This window comes from Phyllopteryx taeniolatus, chromosome 1, assembly GCF_024500385.1.
Source record: "Phyllopteryx taeniolatus isolate TA_2022b chromosome 1, UOR_Ptae_1.2, whole genome shotgun sequence".
NCBI classification, from domain to species: domain Eukaryota; kingdom Metazoa; phylum Chordata; class Actinopteri; order Syngnathiformes; family Syngnathidae; genus Phyllopteryx; species Phyllopteryx taeniolatus.
The window spans coordinates 11,837,495-11,855,794 of NC_084502.1; the positions used below are offsets into that span (position 1 = coordinate 11,837,495).

Here is an 18,300-nt window from a genome sequence, read left to right on the forward strand (position 1 = left end):
CCACGTGAGCATTGAAGTCCCCCAGCAGAACGATGGGGTCCCCATCCCATCCAAGGACTCCAAAAAGGGTGGGTACTCCTAACTGCTGTTTTGTGCATAAGCACAAACAATAGTCAGGACCCGTCCCCCCCACCCAGAGGCGGACAGAGCTTTCCTCTCGTCCACCGGGGTGAACCCCAACATACAGGCGCCGAGCCCGGAGGCAGTAACTGCTCGGCGCCTCTCACCGTGGGCAACTCCAAAGTGGAAGAGAGTCCAACCCTTCTCGAGAGGACTGGTACCAGAGCCCAAGCTGTGTGTGGAGGAGAGTCCGACTATATCTAGTCGGAACTTGTTGACCTCACGCACCAGCTCGGGCTCCTTCCCTGCCAGAGAGGTGACGTTCCATGTCCCTCGAGCCAGCTTCTGTAGCCGGGGATCGGATCGCCAAGGTCCCCGCCTTCGGCCACCGCACAGCTCACACTGCAATTGAACCCTATGGCCCCTCCCACAGGTGGTGAGCCTACGGGAAGGGGGACCCACGTTACCCTTTCGGGCTGTGCCCGGCCGGGCCACCAGGCGCTCGCCTTCGAGCCCCACCTCCAGGCCTGGCTCCAGAGGGGGGCCCCGGTGACCCGCGTCCGGGCAAGGGAAACCTAGATCCATTAATAGTTTTCATCATAGGGGTCTTTTAGCCATGCTTTGTCTGGACCCTCACCTAGGACCTGTTTGCACTGGGTGACCCTACCAGGGGCGTGAAGCCCCAGACAACTTAGCTCCTAGGATCATTGGCACACATAAACCCCTCCACCACCACCACGATAAGGTGACGGCTTCTTGGAGTGGGTATCAGCAAGTACTCAAATCTGGAAAAAAAATAAAAAGGTATCGGTGTACTGTATCTAATTGCGTATAATCGGTAACGGCGTCGAATCTAATTATCCTTTTGATAAAATGGGAAAAGAGAGAATGGCAACATCAAGGTCAGCAACTCAAAGACAAGAGACAACAACTTCATCCGTCACTCAAAAACCAAGAAAGGCGGCTGAACTACGGTAACGTCACAGTTTAGCTCACGGATAGCTGCTCAAACGTGACCTAAGCATCACGTCCATTATTTGTTTCATTGAGAAGGCCACAAAGGAAAAGACAATACGGAGACTGCTTTGAGAGCATTAAAAGAAACGTGAATTGTGATTGCGTCAGTACAGCTGGCTAATTGCTAGCGCTAGTGAGTGCAAAGTGACTAAAGTGCGCATCAACGGCAAGAGTGGCCGACTCGATTTTGACGCGACGGCATCGAGCGACGTCTGCCAAGGTAAGGCCTCTCCCCGCAAGCGTGACGTCTGCGTTCACCTTCCCCGACGACGCCGGCCGCCCTTCCCTCCGTCTTGGAGCCGTGCTGCGCCGCGTCGGGAAGAGCCCGCTTATGCGCCGCCGCCGCGCAGCGCTCCTCCTGCGGCGTGGGCTCCCGGTCCAAGGTGCGGGCCCGTCGCCCGGACCTCCCCGGCGAGCCCGAGGGGCGCCCCTCGGCCGTGGTCTTGGACAGGCCCCGAGCCGGCGCCCCGCCGCCGCCGCAGTCGGGTAGCGGGAACGTGCCGATTCCGCTGTCCAGCGTGTACGTGGAAGCGCCGGAACCTGCGGTGGCGGAAGACAGGAAGTGATGTGAGCACACGCCTGCATGGCATTTGCAATTTGTCTTTTTGTTTTTAGTCGCTGAAAAACACACCGATTCGCTCTTATTGTGCTCAGCTCAAAACCAAATATGTTGGACTTTGTTACGATCTTGGTGCTGTTCTTAAGTTTCATTTATCGATGTTTCTTCTTGGGCGTTTGAGATTTCCTGTATTCTTGAATGCGCCTGGTGTGAGGTAGACAGTCAAAGTTTGTTTTTGCTCCTCTCCCAACGCAGCAACCAACAAGCCCGTCTAGTCCACTACATTACCGTTACAATTTGCCTGTATTGCCTAACCAAAAGGTGAGTTTAATGACTTCATCGCGCTTGTGTAAAGTGTGAGTTGCGTATATTTGTACAATGTCACGTCGCGGGCATGTTTTTAGGCTAGTTAGCGAGCTAATACTATTGATGAGCCTTATGTGAGGATGGTTTGTAACAACCGGAGGTGGGACCAAGTCATTGCTTTGCAAGCCTCAAGTTCCGAGTCAAGTCCCAAACCCTACACAAAATTTTAAGTTTTGAGTCCTTTTGAGTCATTTGAACAACAAAGGAATAATATTTTAACGTATGATATACTTACAGTATACATTCAATATATAAAGTGCCATGAAAAAGTATTTTCTCCTTTCTCAAATTCTTATATTTTTGCATAGTTTCCCCACTTTAATGTTTAAGATCAAACAAATGTAAATATCAGACCCATATACATAAATATATAACCCACATAAACACAAAAATGCTGTTTTTGAACGGTGATTTTATTTATTAAAAGGGAAAAAAAATCATTTTGCCAGAAAATCGGCCCTGAAATTGAACATTTTCTTCACCTTAACAGATATTACCAGCATTTCCCCCCATCAAATTCCTTTTGAACATAAATTGGACAATAATTGATGACTTCTGATTTCAAATTAAATTTGTTAACAAACACTGCTCCCAAAAAGGTAGGGATATTGGGTGACATTTCAGGATGAACCTAAAATACACTATGACCTTTTAATTAAATTAATTTAATTTACAGAAGCTGTTTGACCCAAGAATATGTCACATTTATAAAACAAGAATGTTGGACTTTATTTTATTCTATGTATGGATATCATATCTTTAGGGCTGCTACTATGACCTTGACCTGCCATTTCCTCTCACCTGCAAAGTGTTGCGAGTGAACTGAATCCACGAGGTTCTCGTCTGACGTGATCTTGCCCAGTCGACGCGACGCCTGCAGGAGAAGCGTGCACGTGCGTTTGCAACATTATTGGCGAAGGCTCGGAAGGAGACACCGCGGCCGGAGAAGACGGCGACTGACCTTTTCCACGTTGTCCCTGCCGCCGGTGTGACCGATGACCATGTCGCTTTGCTGAGCGAACGCAGGCCTGGAAGTCTTGCAGTCGAACGAGAGCCTCCGCTGCGGCACGCCTGAGGCTTCCTTGCCATCCACTCTGAAAGCAGGAAGCACAAGCCGGTCTTAAGGTCAGTGGGCCTCAAACTGGGGTCCCCGCTTGTCCTTTTAGAGTGAACCTTAAGAGGACTTTTTGGGAATGTGGGAGGAAGTATGTTCTCCGGAATACTCAGAGTAAACCCACGCAAACTCCACGCAGGAAAGCCAGAGCCGAGAGTCGAACGACAAATTCGGTCAGCGTGGAAGGCAAGTGTGCACATTCCTTTTGGCCTATTAAACTGCCTTTGAAAAGAAGGAGTCCGGCAGTACTAGCCCCTAGCTCCAAACACCGGCAACTGCCGCTGTTTTTTTTCCCCCATTTTAAATCCATGACAGCATAATTAATTCAGACTTTTTTTTAGCATCTTAAAGTAACGAGTAAAGATGATTTCGGGATGGTACTGTGTTGTGTGTTGGTGGGAACTATGATGAAGCTGGGATAGCAATTTGAACGATCCCGAACACTGGCAAGGGCCGAGTCGCGCGTCTGCCGAGTGGATCTGACTGATGTGTAGCTTGTCGTCGTCTGTCTGGTTTTGGCAGGAAAGACTGATACACGTCACGTTCTCACAAATTCGCACACTTGCAAGAGTGAAAAGACGTAAAAAGTGCAGGGCCCGTAGGAGAGTGGATGCTATGTTTTAATCGTATATTTAGAAAAAATACTGCATAGATTTAAGTAAACAGCCTCAGATAAAGAAGACACCCACATTTAAAGTACAACAGAAACTGTTGAAATCTTGAGTTTAGCTCCCCTTATTGTAAAACAGAAGATATATTCTGCATATTCTACATTGGTACGGCCTGGCGACGTCAACGCTCCTGTGATACGACACGGCAGTTTTGATTGGCCGTCACACCTGCAACGTTGCGACGCCATTCACTCACCTGCCAATTCAAATTTCAAATCAAAGCCAAACTAGTGGCTGACGGTTGGCCGCTCATCAAAACTAGTCGCAGAACCTCGGAAGTTCACAGGCGCTGGCTCGGCATGGGTCAGTGTGCGGCGGGCTTAGAGTAAGTCCTATCAAGTGTTCACCTGTTCAGCAGCTGTTGCATGAAGTTGTCGGAGCGCCCGCCCCGATACATGACGGCCAGCTGTCCCTGAGCCTGGTCCATCACCACCTCGCACGAGTGACCCCTGCCCGACCTCTCTACGTACGCCCTCTCTTCCTCCAGCGCCCTCCGCAATCCCTCCGCCTTCTCCATCAGCGTGGAGATGTTCAGACCTTCCACCCCTTCTCGACACCTGCCGGTCATCTTTACAGAGTCCTTGCCCACCGAGGGGATGTTAATCTTCCATTCCCGTTTCTCCTCTTTGGCTTTGGCGGCGTCCGCCTTGCGGCTCAGGGCGGGCAGCTTGCTCTTCTTGCGTCCGAACCAGCTGGCGATCCCGTTGGACGCCTTCTGCTTGGCCTCGCTGGTCTGCACCCCTCGGTCCTGCTCTTGGAGTTTGAGCACGTTCTCCCGGATGCCCTTCATCACTTTCTGCTCTATGGCCGACTGCGGACTGGGCACAGGCGGTGGCGCTTTTTCCCCTTCGGATGTCGGAGGCCTGGGAGGAGGCGGCGGGAGGCTGTCTCCGTACATCGGATTCTTTTTGCCTTTGCCGCTGATTTTGGCTCTCTCCTCTGACTTGGAGGAGTACCGCGGGGTATCTGTGGGTTTGCCTCCTCTGTGGATGGAGGGACCCTGGCAAGGTTTGGACGGAGACTTTGGGGGGACTTTGTTGGGACTGTTGCTACTTTGAGGACCAGGTTTCACATTGTAGGACAGATTGAGCGAGCCAGGACACTTGATGTTGTTACGCAGTACCTGCGGAGCGTCGGCATTAGGTGACGGTAGCCCGATCTTGCTCTTGGAGCTCACACAGAGCTCCTGTTTGACCAGACTTGAATTTGTGGATTTTCCTCCTTGTTCATAAAGCTGAGAGGAGCCTGGGTACTTCAGCCCCCCGCTGCTACCCCATGCTTTCCCATCCAAAGAATCTGTGCACTTTGAATGTCTTTGCTCCGTCTTGCTGTCCTCGGCTGCCTCGTTCGCCGCGCCTAGCGACCTTACGGCCGCCTGTAAATCCTCCGAGCTCCTCAGCTTGCCCAGCGCAGCCAGCCTGTCTTTGAACGGGTGGTGACCGGAATCAGCTTGAGACCTCGCCGCGCCCGCCGCAGGCCTCTTAGGGATGGAAGACGAGTCGTTTCTTCTGGCTGGAGGCGGCGGTGGCTGGTTAGCCTCGCAGCTCTGTGCAATGACGTCCTCTGGGATTTGCGAGAAGTCGGCGCTACACTGAGCGTCGGCGAGGGCCGATGAGTTGGGTAGGCTGTGATGGTTCACCCACACGGGACTGTCGGAATCCGCTTCATCCTCTGATGTGGACTCAGACGTAGAGGACGATGACTGTTTTCGCTGGGGAGAGGCACCGAGGACACTTTCGGGAAGAGATTTGACCTGTTTCCTTTCGGCACCGTTGGTTTTCGTTTGAGATGGAAGAGTGGTTCTTTTCTCGAGAGCGTGAGGGGGCTCCTCCACTTGTGGGTTACTGGACAAGTCACATATGTTTTCATAATGCGGTATACTCTGAGCTACTTTGGGGGAGGACGAGGGAGCAACCATCTTAGTTTTGGATGGAGATAAGCTGCTGAAACTCACATCTTTAGCTGGGGGGAGGCAGGTGTCTTCAGGTTGGGGGTGGGGGGTCGGGGTGGAGTGGGTTGCGGGGTAAGACTCAGACCTGGTGGGCGGCGGCGGCGGCTGCCTGCACCGCTCTGTGGTGGTGGCTCGACGGGTGGGAACAGGAGAGTGGTACACTTCGTAGTTATTGGTGCGACAAGGGATCCTGGAGCTACGGGTGAGTTGGGGGCTTAAGCGGACGGCGGGACTCGAGGCCTGACACCTGTCCCCTATGGAGGGGATCTTCAGGAACTTGAGAAGTTTGGACGGCGAGTTGACGGCGGCAGCTTTGACGTCACTGAAACAGGAGGGGATCGGGCTCACGGAAGCGCCGGCTCGCACAGTGCGGGCCTCCAGATCCGCGCCGTCCTTCTCAGGGACGGAGGAGTTGTCGTCGGACGTGGCGTCGAGGGAAGGGCCGGTGGGGACGCCATCGCCGGCCTCGGGGTCACAGCGGGAGATCTGGACGCCTTCTGAACCGGGTAGCTGAGGGGCTGGACAGAAGCCGGTGAGTTCATCTCTGTCCTCCATTTCCTCCGGGCTCAGATCGGCAGCACCGTTTGCCGGTTTCGGGTGACAGTCATTCTCGGCGCATTGTTTGGGTAGCGGTACACATTCCGTCGTTCGGCTATTCGCGTGACATTCGGCGGTGGCAGCTGCGGGCGCAGCGCAGCTCTGGGTGGCGGATGGCTTCAGAGGCCCGTCTGGGTTCCTCTTGCAGTGTAAACAGCAGGTGTCCCCCCCCTCACACATCAGCGCCCCGTCCCCGTTGACGTGTCGGAGTGTGTCGGCATCTGCGCGGGAGCAATGGCAGCGCGTGTGCTGGGATTTGCGCTGCAGCTGGTCCGCCGAGGCCAAAACGGCCTCTGTGGACACGAGCACCTGGCTGTAGTCGCAGAAAGACAAGCTCGCCGTGGCCGGGTGGAACTTGAGAGGGTCCGTCTCCTCCATCTTGCGCAGGACTTCCAGGATGTGTGCTTTCTTCTTAAAGAAGGGAGAAAGAGCCTCCATGGAGGCGGCGGGGCCCCGAGAGCCCGGTGAGACGTGCTGAGTGCGGTAACCGTTCCCCTTTGGACAGGACAGAAAGGGAATTCCATCAGCATCACGAAAGACCTTTAAGTGCATGCGTACAGGAAAGAGTGCAAAGGAGATTAGCCACACGGGCTCTTTTCACACAAACAAAGTGGCGCAAATGTCAGAGCCTTCATATTGGGGCTGATGACATCACACGCTTTCAAGCTGCCTTGCGACAATCACCTTGGCTTGCGCTTCGGTCTGAGCGGCCTCCAAATGCTTGGCACAGTCACCGTGCAGTTCTGCATTGCAGACTGGGAGGGGTCCTGCCTGGACCTGGAGGCGGGCACACGCTCAGAAGAGCAAGCATGCGTGAGGTCATGGTGAAAAGGTCCAGAGCAACAAACACCATCTACATCCCATTGCTTTGAGATACGAGTTGAATTTGTTCCGTGAGCACGCTCCTTACTCAAAACACTCGTATCTTTCCCCATTGAAATGAATTCCAAATGCCACAAGTTAAAAGTTCTAGTGTTAAGCCGTTTTAGAGTAGGAAGTGTTGATGTACGGGTGATAAAACATAGTAGTGTGGTCGTTGGATTCCAGAGTTTGCTATCGTTTAACACCAATGAGCATTGTTTTGAACATCTAGACATTCTGCCAGATCACTTGGAGGGCATTTTCAGATATTTTGACGGCAGCCAAACCCCTAAAATTCTTGTAATGTGTTTTTGGGTGAGGCAAGGGGGATCGGGCCCGGCCCAACCACCAATAGCGAAAAGTCGCAGGTTATTGACGCACATTCTAATTGCATTAAAAAATACTTTTTTTCGACTTTTTTACTCATTCAATGGCAGCCATTTTCAGAAGAGACCCGCATTACAGCATTTGGACTGATTTTTCAAAACCAAGACCGAATCTTATGTTGTACGATAATAAATACACTAAATTCACCAAATGATAGAATAGACTCCCTTCATTAACAAGGAAAAACAGTTGGATTGTACCTTTTTTCTTCTTTATTAATCAGCAGTAGAATACAGGTCGTCTTTACTTAATTGATCTGTTGGGAAGCGGATTTTTTTTTAAGCATATAGTGACTTTTATGCAAATATTTTCTGCTTTCGTGACACCCCTAAGATCTGAACAGTGGTTTCATTTCATTGAGCCACTAAAACAACATTTAGGAATGGCTTTTGGCAGTAAAATAATCATGTATATACACGCGCTGAGTGACGCTACTCACCACACGTGACGTCAGTCTAGACCCGTTTTGTTTAGCGGCAAACGCGGTCTAAGATCTCCCTTGTACTTTGTCACATTCATGACACACACACACATACATATATACTTCAATAGTACTCATACTTCAATACTCGCGAGTGTAAAATGCTTCAACTTGCAGTCTGACGGCAGCACGTTTGGGTGGGACGAAGCCATCTTGATTGTAAAATGTGCAACGTTGCCTTCTAGTGGCAATTCTGCCTCATGAATGTTGTCTGCCAGCTTGTCAATGACAGGAGACTCCCGCAGCTCCCACCCAAGATAAAGCATCACGGACATAAAAATAGCCAAACATTCTGGAATACGGGGTCATAGCCCGCCAATAAGCATTTTCAGGGTTGATTTCCCCCCCCCCCAGAAAAGAAAACAAGGGAAAGCAAAACTTTTTTCACAACTGAAAACAAATCGGTGAATCCGCGGGCTGCAAACGGCGAGTATGCGGGGGTCCGCTGTGTTGCACTCGAAAGAATAACACACGGCCAACGGCAACGTTCGATTTGAGCAGCACGAAGAATCCTTCATTATTTGCCCAAATTGAAATGAGTTCATCTGCGATTGGCTGGCGACCAGTTCAGGGTGTACCCGCCTCTCGCCCGAAGATCGTTGGGATAGGTTCCGCGCGCCCGCGACCCGCGTGAGGAGAAGCGGTACGGAAAATGGAGGGATGAAGTGAGTTCATCGCCTCCATCGAGCGTTCACATCTCAATTTTGAACTCGCTAGTCAAATCATAAGTCGACTCATATCTCGAATAACTCCCAAGTCGGGTCACTTGTATCTCAAGGCAATAACAAAAAATGCCAGAAAAAGACAAAGAAAAAAAAAAAGTCACCTGGTAGTGCGCAGTGGGATGATTGGGCAGCTTCTGCTGAAAAAGCTCACAAAGCGCTCGGTTCTGTTTCTCCAGGTCGAACACCAGCATCTTCAACTTGATGCATTCTTCCCTCAGGTCCTGTGACGGAAAAGACACACGCTCACGCGAGGGACGGTCGAGCGGAGACGCGAGGGCACGCTACCTTCTGGTTGAGCAGAGCTTGGACCACGTGGTTGGCCACCTGAAAGCCAAAACAAACGAGCTCAACATTCTGGCCGCTGCCCGCAGAGCTTCCGCTTCCGCGTGACCTCACCTCATCCAGGCATCTCTCGTACGCTTCTCTCTGACTCTCATTCGCCAGCATCAGTGCTGAATTTTCTGCCTGCCAGACAAACGACAAAATGGCGCTTTCAATGGGGAAAAATGTCATTTCCGTCATCCTCATCATCACTGTAGTAGCCAAGTCGAGCGAGTCCGGAATCGCTCACAGGCAAATGATTTGCGTTATTTGTGTTCGTTTGGACTTTCCGGTCTAATGCGAGGACAAACCGAGAGAAGAGAAGAAAAACTGACGCAAAAACAAAAAGCTTCTGCTAAATCATTTTTAGAGGCCCCCCCCCCCAAAAAAAAGTATCACACTAACTGTAATTATTCCATATTTGGACGCATACAGTATACGCGACTCCCGAACAGTTCCGGATATCCGGCTTTCTGGTCAGATTTTACAGGGGTCAACCTAATTTGACCTTCTGAAAACATTGGTATGCACCTGTCCAACAATTCAATTTGGAATGGTTAACAGGACCTTTATTATTCGTTTTAGTTAAAATTCCACTTTAGATGTGTCGTTAAAGAGGAAGTAAACCCACGGCTTTCTTTTGCAGGAATTCGTTGTATGTGCCACCAACAATCACAATATCAAAATGCGTTCGGGAATGAGAATCAAAAAGAGATAATTCAGGAATGTGCAGCAAACAGGTTTGCAGACAAGCGGCCGACATGCTGGCTTGAACGTGAACGCGAACTTGCGCCAACAAACGATCCCGTCGGCGAGCGCTTGCGGGTTAAGGTGTGACGCGAATCTCGGCTGAGATCGCCTGAAACGCCGCCGGCTTGCTGAAGACGGATGAATTATTGTTGCATTCTTCTTCCGAGGACCGGAATTTCGATATTGCGACTGGCGGTGGCACGTACAACGTATTCTCGCCCCCGTGGCTTTCCTTCCCTTTACCGAGCGCTCGGGCACGTCTTTTGGCGCGTCTTGCCGACCTCCAGCTCCTTCAGCCGGTCCGCCAGCTCGCCGCCGTTGTCCTCCGCGTCCGCCTCCTCGTCCACGCAAAAGTCCTCGTCGCGCGCTCTCCGCTCCGCCTCGTCCGACATCCTTCTCATCTGGAACGCACAAGCGACACGCACGGGAACGTTCATCCTCGCGTCGTGTTCGTCTATCTATGCAAAGCGTTCAAAGCTCTTCCGCGTGCAAATACGCTGTGTAGCGTAGGCCCACGTTTCACACACGCGGGAGTACATTGACCCAGATGCTCGATATTTCAGGAGAGGAACTTTTTGTCTGGAGGTGTGCCGTCAAGTAAAAAGAAAAAAAGTGGTGAGGCTCAGTCATAGGTAGGGAACAACTGTGCTAAGGGTGACACGCGGCATCATTTTCCAGGCAATTTCAGATTGCTCTCGCTTTGGATTTGAATGCGGCGATGGGAGTCAGGGCGGATCTGCTGTAGTGGGAAAAAAGACCATCATTTGCCTTGTAACCTTTAACACAAAGCTGTGACGTGGCAGTTTTTTTTGTATGCTACATATAAAATAATATCAAACCACGTGATGGTTTTGGGTTCAGTGTGTTTAATAAATCAAAGTCAAAGAATTTCAAGTTGGCCTTTGCATCCTTCCGCTTTTCTGCCCTTCGCAGAAGACAATTAATCAAGAACTAATCGATTATCAAACCGGACCCCCTGTATGCCTACAAATTCTGTCCATAAAAGTTATGAACAGAATCGGTGACAAAGGGATGCCTTGGCGGAGTCCAACCCTCACCGGACACGAGTCCGACTTACTGCCGGCAATGCGGACCAAGCTCTGACACCGGTCGTACTGGGACCGGACAGCCCGTATCAGGGGGTTCGGTACCCCATACTCCCGAAGCACCCCCCACAGGACCACCCGAGGGACACGGTCGAACGCCTTCTCCAAGTCCACAAAACACATGTAGACTGGTTGGGCGAACTCCCGTGCACCCTCGAGGACCCTGCCGAGGGTGTAGAGCTGGTCCACTGTTCCACGGCCAGGACGAAACCACACTGCTCCTCCTGGATCTCCCCTTTCTTAAAAAGGGGGACCACCACCCCAATCTGCCAATCCAGAGGCACTGTCCCCGATGTCCACGCGATGTTGCAGAGGCGTGTCAACCAGGACAGCCCCACGGCATCCAGAGCCTTTAGGAACTCCGTGTGAATCTCATCCACCCCCGGGGCCTTTCCAAAGAGGAGCTATTTAACCACCTCGGCGACCTCAACCCCAGAGATAGGAGACCTCGCCATCCCCGCTATACACAGTGTTGATGGTGCACTGCTTCAATTTGTCTGATGGTCTAAAAAGCGTGAGAAACATGAAAAATTAATCCGAAACTAGGACGGAAATATTTTTTCACAGCACCGGACGAGGGCAAGTTGCGGTATCGAAACTCAGCCAGCCCAACAGAACTTGTGAAGTCCGTCCGCTCGCCCGACAGCCGACGTGACGTCGAGAGTTGTCGCCCGCTCGAGCTGAAGCTTTGGCAACTATCAAACTCAGACAGGCTTTCTTTCATTTACGGCCACTTCTCGATTGGCTACATTCGGTCGACGGCACAATTGTTGGCGTCACGACTCGGGAGGCGTGGGCTTCCCCCGTACGCGTGAAGAGTTTCGGTGGGAAATTTTGAAGGCGCCCCGACCTGTTCGGGACCCTAAAATCAGGACGAATCCCCGCTGAACACACGTCAGACCTAAGGACGGTCGTACGGGATCATTCGAGAAGACTTAAGCTCGTCTGGCGTTTGACGCGCTCGGTCGGGAAGAGCAAAATCGGGACGAAAACGGGCCGATCGCCTCGATGACTTGCATCCATTCAACTTGTGACTTTTGTGGGAAACGTGCTTGTCGGCCCCCTTCGGGTCCGTCGAGGTGTGGAAGGACCTCTGAAAAGGAGGTGGACTTTCTGACCGACCACTTCCTTCCGTGAGACCAAAAGAAGAACTGTACTTTCGTGAACATTTTGTACCATCCCAAAGAAAAGCAAGCAGAAACAAGTTGAACGAGTTGTTAAGCTGCTATCAAATGAGGGCTCCGAAGTCAAAATGTAACTTGACATGTTAAGATGCTTTTGGATTTCACTAAATAGGACCTCCTAATAGTGCAAATTCAATAAATGACTATTTTCAGTGTGGTTCTTTAAAGCCTGTCAAAGGTCTTGAAACTCTGAAGATTTGGATCTTTCAAAACAAGGTTGAAAAACATTTGAATTCTATTGTGACTCTTGATGACTTGAAAACGCTTTTTAGGAAAGTCTGAGAAAAATATTATTTGCATAACTATTTGGAAGGCCATGTATACACTTTAGTGGTGGAATTCTTTCCCATTCTTGCTTGACGTACAACTTGACTTGTTCAACAGTCCGGGCGGGGTCTCCATTGTGGTATTTTGCACTTCATAACGCACCTGCACACATTTTCAACGGGAGACAGGTTTGGACTGCTGCCAGACCAGTGTAGCACTCGCTCTCTTTTGACTATGAATTAAGCCACGCTGTCGTAGCCCTTGCAGAATGTGGCTTGGCATTGTCTTGCCGAATAAAGACCTCGCTTGGATGGCAGCATATGTTGCTCCAAAACCTGTACCTGTACCCTTCACAGATGTGCAAGTTGGGCACTAACACACACGTCTCCCTTTTTTTGGGGGGGGATCACACCAACTACAACAACAATGAAGGCGATTGTACTCTATTTGCAGAACATGAATAATGGTCAAAATACCCAAAATGCTTTTTTGGCATCTTCATGTTTCTCACAGCTGTGTATTGTTTTTTTTAAAGAACAAGCGTGGAGGCATCAAGTTGACGGCCTCACTTGACAACACGCAGCAGATCGTGTTTGTGAGCACGTGCGGCTTTTGTTTCCAACGGAAACGTGCGCATCAGGAAGGCAAGGGCCAACTTTTTTTTTTTTTTTTTTTTTTTTTTTTTTTTAATTTGGGCAAAAAAAGTTACAAAAAAAGAAAAATGCTAATAAGCGGGTGATTGAGTAAAATAATGAAAATAATTGGGGATAGGTCCACCCCCCACCCAAAAAAAATCTGTGACTAGGTGAAACCACGAATGGCAAAGGGTTACAGTCCACTGTGTCGCTCATTTACGTATTTATTTTTCTAATAACTTCTGACTTTTACTCCCTGCATGTGAAAACTTTTGTGTATTTTTTGGTCCTTTGTCAAAATGGGCTGCTTGCTTTTTTCAACCTCTGCGAATGACGACATAATGTATAAAAAGATGTAAATCGAAAAAGAAATGTTGAATTGAAAAATGAGAATCGTAACAAGAATTGTGGAATATTATATCACATTAAATATATACAACAAGAATGATTCGTGGCCAATGCGTTGTATCTTGTCTCAGTTTAAAAAGCACCAGGGCCAAAAATAAATCTGTGTAATCTGACAAAAGATATACAGGTAAGGTGAATTCTTTCAGTTGCCACCATCCGCTAATTGATCACCAAAGCTACGAGGAAGAGCGTAAAAGTCCAGCCAACGCCTGCGAGCTCTCGGGTTAAAAAAAAAAAAAAAGTGAGGTAATGTGATTTTTTGTTTACTGAGAAGTTGTCAGGTTATCAAAACAGGTATTCTATAGAACTGACAGTAAAACATTTACTTGTACTTTTGTACTTAATTACTGTTCCGATTTCTTACCTTTAACTCATGCAAAGTAGTAGAATCATTATTTCTACTTTTAGCCGACACCAATCTGTTCTTCTATTTAAGTACAGCATGTGAGTACTTTTGCCACGTCTCTATGATCAGAAGTTTCATGACATTTCAAAAAATAATAATCATATACCAATACTCAATACTCAAAGATGTTTAAGTCTTTAAAGTGCAACTACACTCATTTTAGTGTTTTGTTTCTAAATACATTAAATATGTTTGAAGTGCTGAAAAGGTGCAAAGCCTGAGACCAATATAGTACTGAATTGTTGCTTAAAACTCTTTTTCATGTACTAAATTGTTCAAATTTTGTGGGCGGGGCTAAAAACCAGCCCCTTGACGCCACTATATAAACACTAAGCGCCCTAATTCCACCCAGTGGCCATTCGGCAGAATTGCACTTCCTTGTTCATATATAACTTCACCCGGTTCTACTAGTATAGCGTGCAATTGGCCATGAGACAACGCCCACAACTTGGAAAAAAATACACCTTCCCTGAAGCGTAATGTGTTATTCGGGCAACGCGTCTTGCCGTCTGGCACCCACGCACATTGTGTTGTGGGGCAGCGGCGAACCGAGCCCGTCGCCGGGCCGCCAGAGGTTAGAGAAGCCGCCGGAGGTCCGGCGCAAAAGCGCTTCGGGCGGCTGTCGGCTGTCGGCGGAAGAGGGCAAAATTTCGGGCCGGGCGGCCGTACGGCGCAGCCTTGGGCGGCCACGCTGAATCTCAAAGGAGGGGAAATTGTCCCGGCGGTGCGGCGCTCTCTCGCTCGCTGGAAAGTGGTCGTGCGAGAAGGAAGTGGCGCCACGGTTTTGATTGACAGCTGAAATGTCAGAGGCGGCGGGATTTTGGGAGAAGAAAGAAAGTCTCAATTCTTCATTTGGAGGCCTGATCTCACACACTTTTAAAAATGTTATTATTATTTTTTTTAATCCATCCATTCATTTGCCCGACTTCTTAACGAGACATTTCTTTGGTTGGTTCGGTTGCATTACTTGCAAGTACACTCTGTCGTTTGTCATTTTTGCTGCAGTACAGGAGTTGAATGAGTGCTTACTGGGGTCTCTTTCACACAAGCATCGGTACTTCTACAGTACCGATGCACTTTCAATTATTTGGAGCTTTGGGCACAAAGCTCCGTATATATTCTTCTCATTTTTAAGAAAGCTACAAAAGCGACAATTACAGCTGCACACGACAATTGTTATGGAAAAAGTTTTCATTGTAGTGGCAGTGGAAGGTTTGCATTTGACGGTTTATTTCCCGAAGAAATTTTACATATAAGCATTTATGTTGTTGTTTTGTTTTTGGTTACGCTGATCGGAATCCTCCAGCAGTCAAGCCCGGTGAACGTGTTTTTTATGTCCTGCTTTTTTACGTTTGCATTTATACGACAAGTTGTGTTGTATCGTTTGTGAGGTTGCATTTTACGCAGTATACTTTGGAGATGGAGTTTCTTTTCGTAACTTTAACTGGGCATCTTTTACGCTCCATTACTTTCAAATAAACAACTGAACTGACGGGCAGCACGGGCAGTTTGAATCTCTGCGCACGGGTTTTGTCCAGCTTCGTCCTACATCGCGACTGGAATTCGTTTGCGATTCTACCCGTTCGTTACCGTTGGTATTCCGGAAAATTGGCATGCGCGCGCAGTCGCTGCTGATTAGCGTGTCTGCCTCCCACTTTTGAGATCTGGGGTTCAAATCTCTCCTTTTCTTTGGGTAGTTGGCAAACTCCCACTTTTCAAAGACAACAACAAAACTCCATTTTGGCTTTCTGGACTAAATTGATAAGCAAGAAAAGGATTAGATGGGACGGAAATGAAATTGACTCGTTTATCGAGAGCTGTGTTTGAAGGACATCGTCGCACGCACGAACGCACGAACGCACCTGTGGCTTCCGCTCTCCTTTTGAGCCGTGAGGAGGATTCACACAGCCGTCAGGCGGCTCGCTCTCCCGACGACAGAAGCGAGCTGAGGAAGACAAGACAAAAAATAATGAATACAATTTGACTTACAATTTGTAAGCGGAAGAAGAAAAACTTCCCCGACACAAACGCAGACGCGAGTGAGCCCTGTCGCAATTCCAAAAGAAAAGCTCTCCCCGATCGAGCCCTCAAAACCTTTTCGTCCAGTTCTCCATCCACGGCACAATGTTCACAAGGTTGCCTTGACTTATGAGTTGAATAACTCAAAGCGCTCGAATGACATGAAAATACCAGCGGCAGCCGCCTTAGGCGCAGAACCTCGGTGACGACGGAAAGAAACGGCAAAGAATACATTTTATGGAGCGCTTTTGAAGAGTACTTTACAAATAATACAAGACTAGAATGAAAAACGGAATAAAAACCGGGCTAAAACATGACAGATGAATTTGAAAGTGGTGGTTTTCAGTTGGGATCTGAAGGTGGAGAGACCTGAGCAGTCGCAAGCCGATTCCAGAGACGGCGACGGTTCTGTCGCCCGGGTCGGACGGAGAAAGGGGCGGAGGCTACGGCGAGGGGGTGTGGCGGCGGAGGGGGGCCGCTCACAGAGGGCTTTGCGAGTGACCGGAAGGACTCGGGACCGGACAGACGTGCGCCGACGGAGTTTCCGCAGGACGGGCCGACGTGCTCTCAGGAGCGAGCTCTGGATATCTTCAAGTTTCTTCAGACGTTTACCGGATGAGCCCAAGAGATTCAGCCCCTAGTCTTTATCTTCGACTCAAAAGCTGCGCTGATCTCAAATCCAAAGCGAAGCAACAACGCCATCTACTGCCCTCTGTCGGTCGTTACACTTACGTAGACGCTTGACAAGCTGAGCGGGAAAAACAAACTTATACGCGGGCGGCAGTAAACGGATGGATTCCAGTTGACGAGCAGAAATATCAAGACGTGTCAAACAAAAAGTGTACGTTTTTTAAATAAGAAAAACAGCACTCTTCAATATTGTGCTTTACAGGAACATACAGTCATGAATTAAGTAGAATGTAAAAAATGAAAGTTTGTGGATCACGATTGGCGCACCGTAACATACGCGCACGGCGGCACACAAAGAAGACGGTCACGCATGCTCAGTAAGCTGCAGTAATATGCCTGGGAATATGGTTATATTGTCTGTCTATGTGTGTTGCTGCACTGTTGATGTTTAAATATCCTTTGCAATTGATGCTGGTTTTGTTACGGTGTTCTGCATCGTGCGTTAGCATTAAGCTAGCAGACCTCAGTAAGGCAAAGGTATGCGGTTACTTTAAACACACCTCGCGTAATTGTCTTTGTCTTGTGTTTCAACGTGGCAACTGGGCGTGGCGAAAAAGGGCTGCGAGCGAGCGTTCTGGAACGATCTGCTGCAACGGCTCCTTTTCGCAAAAATATCTCAAGTTGCGTCACTGCTAAGCACTTGTAACACTAAAAAGTGCACAGCTTCACCGTCGCCACACTATTTGTGTGAAAACTTTCTTTGATTGTTGTTACTTTTTTATTTACACATTAAGACTTGGAGTTTTGCTGGCGTGTTAAGCGCGCAATGCATTGTGGGTTCATTATTCATACCCAAGCGCTGTCCGAAATCGTCACGGAGGTCAGGACTGACTCACTTAAGGACTTGCAATACTTGGCTTCAATCATATTTACAAAGAAAAGCGAGAGCTTTCAACGTCGTCCGGAGTCCGGACCGCTCGTGAGCTAGCTTAACGCACCACGCCACAGACGTTGACAGAAGTAAGCGCTTCTCCCCCCCGTCGATCACCCGCAGCTTTGCTATTAAACAGTTGCGTAAACTTGTCACTGGGAACAAAGAAGCTTTCTCGCTCTTTGCATCAAAATTACGATGGTGGGAGAAAGCGTGTGTTTGTGTGCGAGGACAGAATCAGGAAAAGCTACCAACAACTCGATAATGTAAACAAAATGAGTGCTGTTGGCTGCAATCACGCTTTGAGAACAACATGAAGCGCAGTCCTGTCCGTTTTCCCCAAGCCCAACATTGAAACACCACGCTCGCTCACGTTGCCTTCATGGACCCCCGAAATGTGCGTAAATCGGACGAGGAACGGAGCCTCCTTTCCTGTCAGATATCCCTTCCGAGCTCCGACGCTCTCTTGCTCCACCGCCTCGCCTCGGCGCGTCCCGATCGAGGTGCTTTTGGAGCCGTCGCTCGGCGTTTCCCGGACCCCGTTCCTGCCCGTCTGGTGACGTCGGCGGGCTCCGATGTGGCCTCGCAGCCCCGCGGGCCCCTGTTCTCCGTGTCTCCGCTGGCACCGAGTGAATCTGGAGTATCTGCGCCCTCCGCGTCGGGCTTCCTCGTCAGCTGTCCGCCAGCTCCTGTAAGGTTTGGCCTGGTCAACGCCAGATCACTTGGGAATAAAACATTTCTCCTTAAGGACTTGTTCATATCTCCGGAACCGGGCTTCCTCTTCGTCTCCGAGACCCGGCCGAGTGCTGGCGAGTCCCGTGTCTTTACGGAACTTTTACCTGACGAGTGTCGCT

General features: G+C 49.5%; 1 protein-coding gene across 7 annotated transcripts in view; it reads right to left on the reverse strand.

Annotated features, from left to right (window-relative positions):
* Window positions 1–18,300, reverse strand: part of nckap5l (NCK-associated protein 5-like) — a 34,440-nt gene that overhangs the window by 2,898 nt on the left and 13,242 nt on the right. For 3 of the 7 annotated variants that reach the window (XM_061771704.1, XM_061771713.1, XM_061771721.1), the window contains exons 2-11: window positions 15,729–15,811; window positions 10,142–10,261; window positions 9,186–9,254; window positions 9,075–9,113; window positions 8,891–9,010; window positions 7,020–7,112; window positions 4,135–6,875; window positions 2,964–3,096; window positions 2,804–2,876; window positions 1,336–1,617 (exon numbers count right to left, since the gene is read on the reverse strand). In XM_061771704.1, the coding sequence (XP_061627688.1) occupies window positions 1,336–1,617; window positions 2,804–2,876; window positions 2,964–3,096; window positions 4,135–6,875; window positions 7,020–7,112; window positions 8,891–9,010; window positions 9,075–9,113; window positions 9,186–9,254; window positions 10,142–10,261 (3,670 nt within the window). In that variant the 5' untranslated portion in view covers window positions 15,729–15,811. The remainder of the gene's footprint in view (window positions 1–1,335; window positions 1,618–2,803; window positions 2,877–2,963; window positions 3,097–4,134; window positions 6,876–7,019; window positions 7,113–8,890; window positions 9,011–9,074; window positions 9,114–9,185; window positions 9,255–10,141; window positions 10,262–15,728; window positions 15,812–18,300) is intronic. The other 4 variants (XM_061771749.1, XM_061771757.1, XM_061771738.1 and 1 more) reach the window with 3 other exon arrangements.